Source organism: Macadamia integrifolia, chromosome 11 (genome assembly GCF_013358625.1).
Source record: "Macadamia integrifolia cultivar HAES 741 chromosome 11, SCU_Mint_v3, whole genome shotgun sequence".
Lineage (NCBI taxonomy): Eukaryota > Viridiplantae > Streptophyta > Magnoliopsida > Proteales > Proteaceae > Macadamia > Macadamia integrifolia.
This window is the reverse complement of record NC_056567.1, coordinates 32,631,030-32,642,129: the sequence shown is the minus strand read 5'-3', so window position 1 is coordinate 32,642,129 and position 11,100 is coordinate 32,631,030. Positions and strand designations below refer to the sequence as shown.

Below are 11,100 nucleotides of genomic sequence, written 5' to 3'. Positions count from 1 at the left end.
GGGGTAGTGAATTTCCAATTACAATTGGATTACATCAAGGATCCGCTTTAAGCTCATATTTGTTTGTGCTAGTCAAAGATGGCTAGTGGCATTCAAGATCAGATCCCTTGGTGTATAACTTTTTGCTAATGATATTTGTTTTGGTGGATGAAACAAAAGCGAGGGTAAACGCTAAGTTGGAATTGTGGAGATCAACTTTGGAATCAAAAGGTTTTAAGATAAGTAGAGCAAAAAAAAGTATACAGTGTGTAACTTTAGTAACAATAGGACTTAAAGGGAGGTGGTTAAAAAAATTAATGATCAGGAGGTTCTGTAAAGTGAAAAATTTAGGTATCTAGGTTTAATCATAAATAAAGATGGAGAAATAGTGGAGGATGTTGCACAAATAATTAGAATAGGGTCTATGAAGTGGAGGGGGGTGTCCGGAGTATTGAGTGATTGATGTTTTCCTTTAAAACTTAAAAATAAAAGTTTATAGGACAGCTACACTACAAACAATAATGCATGGAGTTGAGTGTTGGGTACTAAAAAAACAATATATAAACAAACTTAGTGTAGCTGGAATGAGGATGTTGCGATGGATGCGTGGTACAACTAGAAAAAATGAAATAAGGAATGAACAAATTAGAGCTAATTTAGAAGTTGCTCCAATATATGATAAGTTGCGCAAGAATTGTTGGAGACGGCGTGAATGTGTGCAACAAAGGCTTTTGAATACTCCAATATGGAGGGGTGATGTGATTCAGACTGAAATAGCTAAAAACCATGGGTATGCCTAAAATGACTCTAGGGGAAGTGGTGAGGAAAAACCTGCATAGCTTAGGACTAGTAACGAGAGTTGATTGGAGAAAAATGTTAGCTGGAACAAGGCTGAGTTGAGTTGAGAATTCTCACAAATAAGAGGCTTAGGGTTCAGTTCTGAATTCTCTGTTCTGGGCTGTCTGACCCAGTCCATTATCCTCCCCTGTTCCTTATAGTCTTCTCTGATTGGTATATTCACCTGCCAATAGAACTCTCCTTTTATTCATCCATCCATCCTTCAGTCATATATGTGTTTTATTCTGTAAGTTTCTGGCTACCTTTAGCTTCCCAGGATTAAATTTACCCAAAATGACCTTTAGTAGAATGGGATTTTGAGGCAGGATTTGGGATGAGGCTTTAGGGTTACTGGTACTTTCTTTAGGATTTAGTAAATTTTGATCTTTGAAAAAAATAAACAAAAGGGAAATCTATATGTTCTTGTCAAAAGATGAATTAATTTGGGTTTCTTGATGCTGCAGCTGGATATCAGAATTTTAAAGAAAGAAATATTACTGCATAAGGTTTATGGGATGGATGGGCTGTCAGCCAGGTAGTTGTGCATGGAACAAAGTCCGGTTAAAAGATCGGATGTTTGTTGATGAAATTCAATGCCATTGAGCGGCTGAAATGTTTTGTTGTCTGGTTGGTTTTAACTCGCCTGTAAAGGTAGAAGTGAAAAGGAGAGAACAATGTATACTGACTGCTGCTTTGATTTTCTACCATTCATTCCTCTAGGCTCCTCACCAGAAATTTTTCTTCACGTTCTTGGGTATTAGAAGTTCCCTCTTTATTCTTCACTGAGCTTAAGTAATTTACACTAAAATGATAAAGAGTGTAGAATCTATCATAATACATAATGATGCAACATGACAGAACATATGGAAAGTCATATATCACATAATTTTCCACATCAGCTTTAACTTATGTTTACTTGCTTATGTTTCAATTTTAACTTTGATATATTCTTTGGTTCCAGTTGTTGTAATGGCATTTGGACCTAGTTTCTGAACTTTCTATGTCATTTACATTATCAGACAAGCAGCATTGGTTGAATCTGCAGAAAGTATTCTTAAATGATTCTGGTAAGATACAATCTTCCCAGTTGTATTTCTCATTTATATTGTGTATTGCTTATGATCATCATGTCTAGTTCCAAGTGAACTTGAGGAAAATCCTGTCACTATCTTATTGAACCTACCTAATGCTAGAAATGTTAGGAAGCAGTGACCTTGTACTGATAAAAGCTGATGAATATTTCAGTCTTCCACCAATTACTTGCTAGTTTTGTTCTTACCCAATTGTTCATGGTGGGGGATCTGAGATTTAGGAGCCCTGGATTGAACGGTTTATTGTATAAAGTTCGAGTTAATCTAAAGGAGGAGATGACTCCTATCCATGCTAAACTAAGAGATGTGACACTGTACCTGAATGTCTCTAAAATTTTCTTTACATCTGCTCACAGTTTATATCTGGGGTTCTGCAAATGGATATCGTTTGTATGCAAAGTAATGAAGATGGATTTTGATGTGTTTGGATCGAAATGGGTTCTCCTTTGGAATTCTCAATCCTTCTTTCCTCTAATGAGAAACTGATTCCAATATCGCTCTCTTGCAAACTGTTTGCACACTACTTTTGGGAAGTAGATATTGTGAAACTTCTAGCTATTGGTTTCTGGTGTTTAATAGTGGTTTTTGAAGGTGCTTTACAATTGAAAGACAATGTCTATGAGGGTCTCAACATTTGAAGATATAAATCTAAGTACGATTTGGAAATCATTTTTAAGAAAACAATGTGAAATTTATGAAGAGTCAACCTCATCTGTGGCCAACAATTCTTCTTACACATATCGAATCTCTAGTTCATAGGTTAAGTGTTACCGGTCATGAGTATTTCATCTTGTTTCTGTGAAACTACTAAGATGGATCTGCATGGTCATACTCGCCAAGAAGATTGTATAGATCTAAAACCGTCTTCAAATGTAGTGTAAGGTTTGTTACAGTTACAAGCCTGTATTTTCTAGCAAACATTATTCACTTTCCCTATATAGTACACCTTACCACAAGCACATTCACAACTACTGAAGATCCCCTAACAAGGCTGGAGAGCGTAAATGTTTACAATCAGCTATACCCTTATTTAGGAGGTCAAGAGGGAGCTGCCTTCCTTGATGAGTACAAACACACTGCCACCATCACCCCTGGAGATTCGCAGTTCTTCGTCGAGGTATGTGGTGAGCAACCATGACTGGGCACTGTTGTTGGTGATGGGAATCTTCAAGGGTGGTTGGCTGGAGATGGTCTTCACCACAGATGAAGCAGTGTCTTGAAGTGAGGTGATCAGACCTTTAAAAGGGGCGAGGTCAATCTTCTGCCCTAGAACATCCACGCTTTCTGGTGTCTCAATTGAGTCTGTTAACTGGGGTGTTCCAATGATGCCTTCTTCGAACTTGATCTGCAACACACACAAGTTTTAACATATTAAAAATCTCCCCATTCCCCAATTCCCCATTAGAGCTCTGTACTGCCAACAATGACCAACCTGAACACGTTTGGGGCTTCGGATTTCGAATTTGGCATTGGTGATGAAGGAACTGGTGGCCAAAGGTCCACTGAACTTGACTGAGTTCTGGACTGTGAAGTTCTCTGAGTCAATGGTTTGGGATATTTCCTCTACCTTCACTAATGGTAGTGTTCCTCTCGAGAACAATGGGAACAACCCTGCAAACGAAGTGTACCTGCACAACCGCCATGAATGAATACACACACATTTATATGTACTTATATGAATCCTTAATTCTCCACTCTTATTTCCTCAAGATATGTAATATTGCAGCTCATATGTCAAACAAGGCCATGGCGGGGTCAACCTTTAGAAGAAGACCACTTCTTTCCTTGGCTCTAGTCTAGCTAGACCCATGGTCACCATCACTAGTAGACAGAAGGTGCAGGCATCTTCTATTCAATATTTTCCATGCCAAAAATCATCCTTTATTTTCCAATTTTCCACCATGAAAATTACTGATAAAATGTTTCAGGTTTCCGGAATGATTCATGAACATATGAATGTTATAAACAGTCTATGAAGCCTAAATCGTGCCTCTGAATTAATTCATTGGCCCTGAGTCTGGGTAGAGGTTGACTTCGAGAGAGAGAGAGAGAGAGAGAGAGAGAGAGACTTACGCAAGAATCCATTTGCCATTGAGAAGGGTCAAAGCTTCGGTGGGAGCAGGGGTTGGGTTGACGGCCTCAAGCTGCGTGATGAGCTCGACAATCTCGGCCCTCGTCTCACTGGAAGCACTCAACCCTCGATCCGTGCCATAGAATGAATCGACCAAAGCCTTCTTCAGCTTATCCACCTTACTTGGCTCCTTGGGCTTCTCCTCTGCCTCCTCCTCTCCCAACGCCGTTGCAACCCCTTCCCCAGTCCACTCCTCGTTTTCAGCTCCCCACTCATCGTCATCCGCCGCCGCCTTAATCCTCAGAAGCGGTCTCACCCCACGACTCGCCCAGCCGATTGAAAACCTCGACCCTGCAACCTCCCTCCCCTTCCCTGATGGGATCCTTCCAGAATGAACCGTAACTGTGGAAAGAGAATTCTTCTTCCTGAAACCTAGATGACCCTGAGACAAAGAAAGGGTCTCGCAAGGGAAGGGACTGAAAGATGAAATTCCTGCCATTCCTCTGTGTACAGAAACTTGTAATCAATTCCTTGCAGTTAGATCACCCAATAGAAACAATTGGCGAGTAAATTGAAGAGATCCAGAAGGGTTTTCACAGAGTTGAGAAAGAATTTGTGGGAAATGAAGTGCTCTCGAAACTGATCATTGATAAAAGTCTCCTAGCTAATCGACAACGTTAAAAACCATTGGAGGGTTCATGAATCTGGTGTGCTGTGCGGATTGTATTTGACACGTGGAGAGAATGGGAGAAATAAAAAACTTGTGATGTTGTTAACGGACCAACAGCCACTCATCGTAATCAAAGTATCGTCGAGAAGCTCATCCTCCTGTCAAATCACAAAGTGATATGGATTAGGAGTGTATTACTTAAATACCCCTCAGATTCCTCGTTTGCCTATAAGATTAATCGGATCAAATGACGAATCACCTGCGACTGATGTATTATTATTCTCTTCCTGCATAAGTCTGGAAGGTTCCTCCCTCAAGAGAAAAAAAAATTCTTTCTCGTACTTTTATGAAAACACGGAATCGGTAATCGAATGGGTCACGGCTAATTCCTGATTGGAATTGGTCATAATCGACCGGAGACTTATCAGATATTGGTGTGAATCGTCTGGATCTATTAATGCAGATTGGTCTACTTCCTTGTTTTTTTTTTCATTGGATCTTGATGGTTTGATCGATCTATGCCAAGGTTTCAAACAAAATAGTGGATTGATGTGGTTTCACTAGCAAAAATCATCATGGATTTTAAAAAACAACATGCGGATTTTCAAATAGGATGATAGGAAGCACTAGGTCCTGATAGTAACCTGACAAAATACCTTCCACCGAGCCTAAATCATACCAACTCACTTGAGACTCACTTTCTAGCTTAGAATTGAGAAAGTACTCAACTTCAAAGCTCTAGGATTAGAGTCGGAGATCGCTCCCCTAATGGTTTTTGGTGTTGACTAGTTGCATCACATCAATGAGGTTGCTTGCAATTCGCTATGTTGTGATCTTACTTTTGTTTTTTCCTCACGTCACTCTCTTGTCAAGAGTCTAGGTTAGATAGGCCTACCTTGGCTCACAAAAAACTCACATGCCCCATTTTAATGCATGGTTATGCCATAAGGGAGGCGTTTCCACATGGGACGGGGCCAGCCCATAATATATGGTTGATGAATCAACCACAGGAGTACTTTGAGCATACACCATTGAAAGCTTCATATACGATTTTGAGATGATACAACTTTTTCTTTTCATAAATGTTTCTCTAAGAATTTGTAAATACAAAAATACACGTACCAACACAAAATCGTAGGTGAAGCGTTCACGTACTGGTAGATGATCCAGTCACGATAGGCCCATGCAAGAAAACCACTTATTATTATTGGAGGTCAATAATACAATGTAGTTCTACCCAAAAAATAATAATAATAATAATAATAATAATACAATTCTAGTACCCCTTTAGCCTTTCCATCTCCTACCAGGCCACAGCCCTTGGATTGGATTAGTGGTAATTAGGTATCCGTCTATTGATAAGGCAAGGAATTGACTTATAAGATTGCAAATTGTCCTATCTTTAACACAAGAGATCCTAGGCATTGGAAACCCTATAAAATAAGGGAGATCAATGATACCAATTTTTTTATTGGCATATGATTGAACTATGTCATCACTGAATCTATGAGGTTAGCACGTGGAGTAAGTATTCAATTTAAAAAAATAAAAGAATAAAAAAAATAACAAGACCACCATGTATACAATAGCCACAATTAATAATATTCACATTTTAATAAAAATTTTAAAATCAAATTTATTTATGGGAGAAAGTTTTCCGTTTAGGAAAAGTCCATGTAACACAGACGCAAGGGATATAACATTGTACCCATCTTAGGTGCGTGCGGCCTTATATTTGGGTGCAAGGGCCACTCCCACAACCAAAATAAAAAAAGAAAAAAAAAAGAAGAAGAACTTTACTTATATAAGAAGTATTATTGGACAAACCCACCCTTGAAGGCTTTATGGGATACCACCTATTATATTTGGATCTGGCTCTTTTACTATGCAATAGAGGCGGTAGTTCAGAGCCAATGCCTTGGATAATCTCGATAAGAAACTCAAGACATGAACATGCACCTCGAGAGGTTTTAAGACGTTGGATCTAAACTGCTGCTCCTATTGCCCAGTAAAGGAGCCCCACCCAATATATTTACCACTCTAAAAGTTAAGCAGAATCAAACTTTTACTGATAGATAAATCCAAAGTTCCATTGCTCACATATCAATTTTAGTCCACAAATGAAGTAGATAAAACTCTAGAGGTGCAAGTTTGGCCCTGACGGCCCGAGCCTGCCCTTGGCCCGGCTTGATCTCGAACAAGTATTGACCCAAAATTTTGGTCTTGAGGACCAGCCTGACCCTGAAATTTCTAACCCTAAGTCAGGGTCAAAGTGGGTAAAGGTTGATATCTTTGGCCATCCCAACCTACCCTAAACCCGGCCCTGACCCTGATTTTTTTACCTTGAGTTTAGGCCTTGGTTTTGGCCCTACCCGGCCTAGTTTTTGCCCCTGATGTTGACTTCGGATTTTTTGTTTTCTTAGGATATTTTTCTCTTTGTTTAACATGACAGGTGTTTTGAGATCTTCGGATTGTTTGCCTTATTAAGATGATCTCTTTGTTTATCATGATAAATAATTGAATTTTTTTAAATTATTTGCTTTCTTAGGATGATTTTCTCTTTATTTATCATAATAATTGGAGTTATTTATAGTGTTGGAATGTTTCCTTTAGATGTTCTCTTAATGACAAGTAATTTGTGACTTTGTATTTTTTTTATTTCCTCTTTATTATGAATATTTTTTTATTTTTTATTTATCTTATATTTTGCAAGGTTAAGGTCAGGGTCAGGGTCAGGGTAAGGGCCAGGACCAATCAGGGTAATCCTGCCCTGGTCCTAAAAAATAAGGCCAATGAGGTTGGGTAAGGATTGGGACTGAATTGAAATTTTACCACCCTAAGTCAAGGTCAAGACGAATATGAGCCCAGTTAAGAGGACTCAAGGTTGAACTATGATTTTAAGAAATCTAGCCCAACCAGGATTGTTGCAACCCTATAAAAATCCCAAAAATAAGATTTTGAAGAATTCGGTGGAGAGAGAGAGAGAGAGAGAGAGAGAGAGAGAGAGAACAGCAAAAATAAATTACAAGATCCGGCAGAGAGAGAGAGAGAACAGCAAAAATAAATTACAAGATCCGGCAGAGAGAGAGAGAGAACAGCAAAAATAAATTACAAGATCCGGCAGTCACGGCGTATCAGTGAACGGGTCCCTCTTCTATGTCTTTAAAATTTTGATTGAGAGGTTAATAATTCTTCCCCCCCAGAGGATAACATTCCACAAATGAGTCTCTTTTATGCATTGTAGCTGAGCTACATTAAGGGGGATAAATTGAGGACGCCGTGGGCTAATGATGTAGGTGCCTAGTCTTACGTGGGTCCGTTATGTCTGGGTTCTGTTTTAAGAATTAGCCCATTTTGATTCTGGCTCATTTGGTTCATCTCATTTCGTTCGGATCAGCTCTTCATACAGGAGAAAACTTACCTTCCTCACATGACATTCCACCATTAGGGGTATATGGAATCCGGATCATATCATAACATTAGGCACTATTAACTCGTGGTTTGACATCTCATGGATAGTAGGATCTCGTGTGGGGAAAGGATCCTATAACGTGTGAGTTGTGCAAAAGTTTTTTTTTTTTGGATTACGATAATTAATGGACTAAATTTTTCTTCACCCATAGATTCTAGTGGTTGGATGAGTCTTGAAAAGGATATTTCAGATCTTTGACAATAGGACAAAGAATGATGAGATCATATGGTGGGTCAGCAATCAAATTTCCATTAGTATCACTATTGATACTATTAATACATATCAAATTTATATCTAAATCAACCAAAAATCAAAAAACACCATTTTTTGGCGGATGCCAGTGATATCTATCGATATTGACTACAATCAATATCGATATGAATTGGGCAATAGGGTCAATCTGATACCGACCCAATTCAATAGTTTATGAAATTTATTTGATTTCAATTTGATTTTAGATTTTTAGATAGTGTACTGAACCGAACCCACCCCCACATCCAAAAAAAAAAAAAAACCGAACAGATTGATGATACCTTGAACATTTTGGGTAATTGATTTTGAAGTATATGTAATTTTGGTATTGCGAGAAACTTATTAGTTTTGGTATGGCGAAACATCGGGTTGCGCGCCCCGGGCCTCGATGACTTTTGATTCTCGTTTTGCCTGGCCGAAGAGCATCGACAAGCAGGCAAAGACTCTAACAAAAAAAAAGAAAAAGAAAAGGCAAGCAAAGTAGAGTACAAGAAAAATAAAAGTGTGGAAGACAATTCAACTTTAAAAATTAAGAATAAACAAAGAAAATAAGGATAATTAAAGAATTTATACTTCTTCTGATCGCAAGTAAACACTTTTATTCTTTAAAATTCTCTTCTTTTTCTTCTCCTCCTCCTCCACTTCCTCTGTCGTCATCGTCTTCTTCTTCCTATGTTTTGTTTCTTTCTTCAAAGCTTCATTCAATTGAGCTCTCAATGACCGGAGCTGGAAAGGAGATCGAAATATAATACCAGATTTCTATCCAAAGTAAGAAGAGCCCATTCCCCTCTCAACCCATATCTGTGCTTTAGCAACAATTTTTAATTTAACTTGGGTTTTTGTGTGTTTTGATTCTGCTTCTGTTTAACTTTGGGGTTTCTTCTTTCTTTTCTTTTGTTGTCTTCTTTGAATTAAAAGGCTGTGGAGTTGCAGTTCTTGAAGGAAGGATATCACCATTCAATTCGATTGCGGATGCCCGTCATGTAACTCCTCCTGCCCCCAATTTATTCTTTTGCTATTTATGATTTTATTCTTCGTTTCCAAGACACATGGTTGGTCTTCAAGAATTAGCTTAATCTGTGAAGTGATGGTTCTGCGTTTGCAGGAATCAGTGACGGTGGACAGAAGAAGAAGAAGGTAGTGGTGGGTCAGATTCTAAGGGATGGAAGGAGTACAGAGAGGTGGGAGTAGATGGAGGAGTCTGAGGGAACGGCTGGGATTTAAGGGGATGGGATGCTGTGGGCCCTCGTGGAGCTTCAAGGTGTCGGATATGGCAGTAAGAGAGAGCGACGACGAGGAGGTGGAGGAGGAAGGGGAAGACCGAGACCGGGCGCAGGAGATGGAAATGGAGGAGGAAACAGAGGTTCCGGATCTGGGTTGCATGGATCAGGAAACACCGGTATCGGGGATGAACTTGGCGACAGCGTTAGCAGCAGAGCGTCACCTCCGGGCGGCCCAGGATTTGGAAGCGGGGAACGTAGGGTCCACCTCTAACTCCGCTCCGGCAAGTCCTCCGGCGAGGACGGGTATTACTGCAACTATCCCTGGTACACCCTCAAACTTGAGGGTTTCTCTGATGAGACTGCTCGAAGAAGAAGGGGATGGTGTGGAAGGAGTTGCAGGCGACGGAAACAGAGGAGGAGGAGGAGGAGAGGGAGCTGATGGAATGTGCTGCGTCTGCATGGGGAGACGTAAAGGTGCAGCTTTCATCCCATGTGGACACACATTTTGCAGAGTCTGTTCAAGGGAGCTCTGGTTGAATCGAGGCTCTTGTCCTCTCTGTAATCGTTCTATCCTTGAGATTCTCGATATTTTCTAGATCTTCTTCTTCTTTTCTTTCTCTCATTTCCCATTTCCCCCATTTCCCATTTCCATTATTCCATATAATTAATACTGAGAGCTTCGGTTCTTTTTTAATGAGCGGTGGAGATGAGCTGTGTTACATATAAACTCTAATTGGAGATTTTTTTTTTTCATAAATCATTAGCTACCTATGATTCTCTCTCAATTATCTTCTCCAATAAATCCAAATTTAATAATATTTGATTGGTCAAAACATCAGAAAGGAGTTTTCAGTTGCCAGTTGGACGGAGAATGTGTTGAAGCATGGCACACTTTTTCTTTTTTAACTTGCAGTATGTGGATGAGCGGATTCGGATTCGGTTCCAAATTGGTACACATTCAGCATCTATTTTACCATGTCAAATGTTTCTTTTTCAGATTGATCTTGTTTCCTTGGACTCAGATAATTCTTCTCTCTTTTTATTGATTTGTCTCTTGAGTTGCTTATTGCTAATCGGGTATCAAATTGTCCTTTGATCTAGGGGTGTCAAAAAAGTTTGATAAGTTCAAATCTGCCCTAACTCATCTGAACCCGAACAGGGTATGGGCTAAGATTTCAGCCTATAGGATGAGCTAGGGTTGAGAATTTCAGGTCCGAGCCGAGTTGAGTTGGACCTGGGGTGAAATCGAACCCGACCTAACCAACCCAACCCAACCCAACCCAACCCAACTGAATCCAACCTTGTATATTCAATATATAATAATATAAATATGTTAATAATTATAAATAGGTATTTACAGAAAAGTTCTGCAAAAAGTCTTTCATTTTCCACAATCTATCTATATATATATATATATATATGGGAAAAGATTGGGTATGCCGCCGATATCAAGTATGCTAGCAGGTCACCTAGAAATTAGGTATGCTAGCGCAATTTTAACCATA

The 11,100-nt window shown here is 39.4% G+C and overlaps 3 protein-coding genes across 8 annotated transcripts in view; 2 read left to right on the top strand and 1 right to left on the bottom strand.

The window, feature by feature from the left end:
- The window catches only part of LOC122094130, a 4,466-nt gene extending 1,856 nt beyond the window's left edge, over positions 1-2,610 (top strand). For 3 of the 6 annotated variants that reach the window (XR_006144655.1, XR_006144652.1, XM_042664823.1), the window contains exon 3: positions 1,778-2,172. Coding sequence is in view for 2 of the 6 variants with exons in the window: in XM_042664823.1 (XP_042520757.1) it covers positions 1,778-1,802 (25 nt within the window). In the remaining 4 variants the exon portion in view is untranslated. Of the gene's footprint in view, positions 1-1,777; positions 2,173-2,263 lie in introns of those variants that run through there. The other 3 variants (XR_006144653.1, XR_006144654.1, XM_042664822.1) reach the window with 3 other exon arrangements.
- Positions 2,611-2,756: 146 nt separating this feature from the next.
- LOC122094129 (plastid-lipid-associated protein, chloroplastic-like) lies at positions 2,757-4,671 on the bottom strand. Its single transcript, XM_042664821.1, has 3 exons — positions 3,981-4,671; positions 3,340-3,535; positions 2,757-3,252 (listed from the first exon to the last, which is right to left on the bottom strand). The coding sequence occupies exons 1-3, from the start codon at positions 4,475-4,477 to the stop codon at positions 2,938-2,940; spliced, it is 1,008 nt and encodes a 335-aa protein (XP_042520755.1). The 5' UTR covers positions 4,478-4,671; the 3' UTR covers positions 2,757-2,937.
- A 4,196-nt stretch (positions 4,672-8,867) lies between these two features.
- LOC122093549 (peroxisome biogenesis factor 10-like) lies at positions 8,868-10,380 on the top strand. The gene is made up of 3 exons (XM_042663901.1): positions 8,868-9,140; positions 9,291-9,355; positions 9,478-10,380. Exon 3 carries the CDS (start codon positions 9,535-9,537, stop codon positions 10,189-10,191), a length of 657 nt encoding a protein of 218 aa, XP_042519835.1. The 5' UTR covers positions 8,868-9,140; positions 9,291-9,355; positions 9,478-9,534; the 3' UTR covers positions 10,192-10,380.
- Positions 10,381-11,100: the final 720 nt, after the last annotated feature.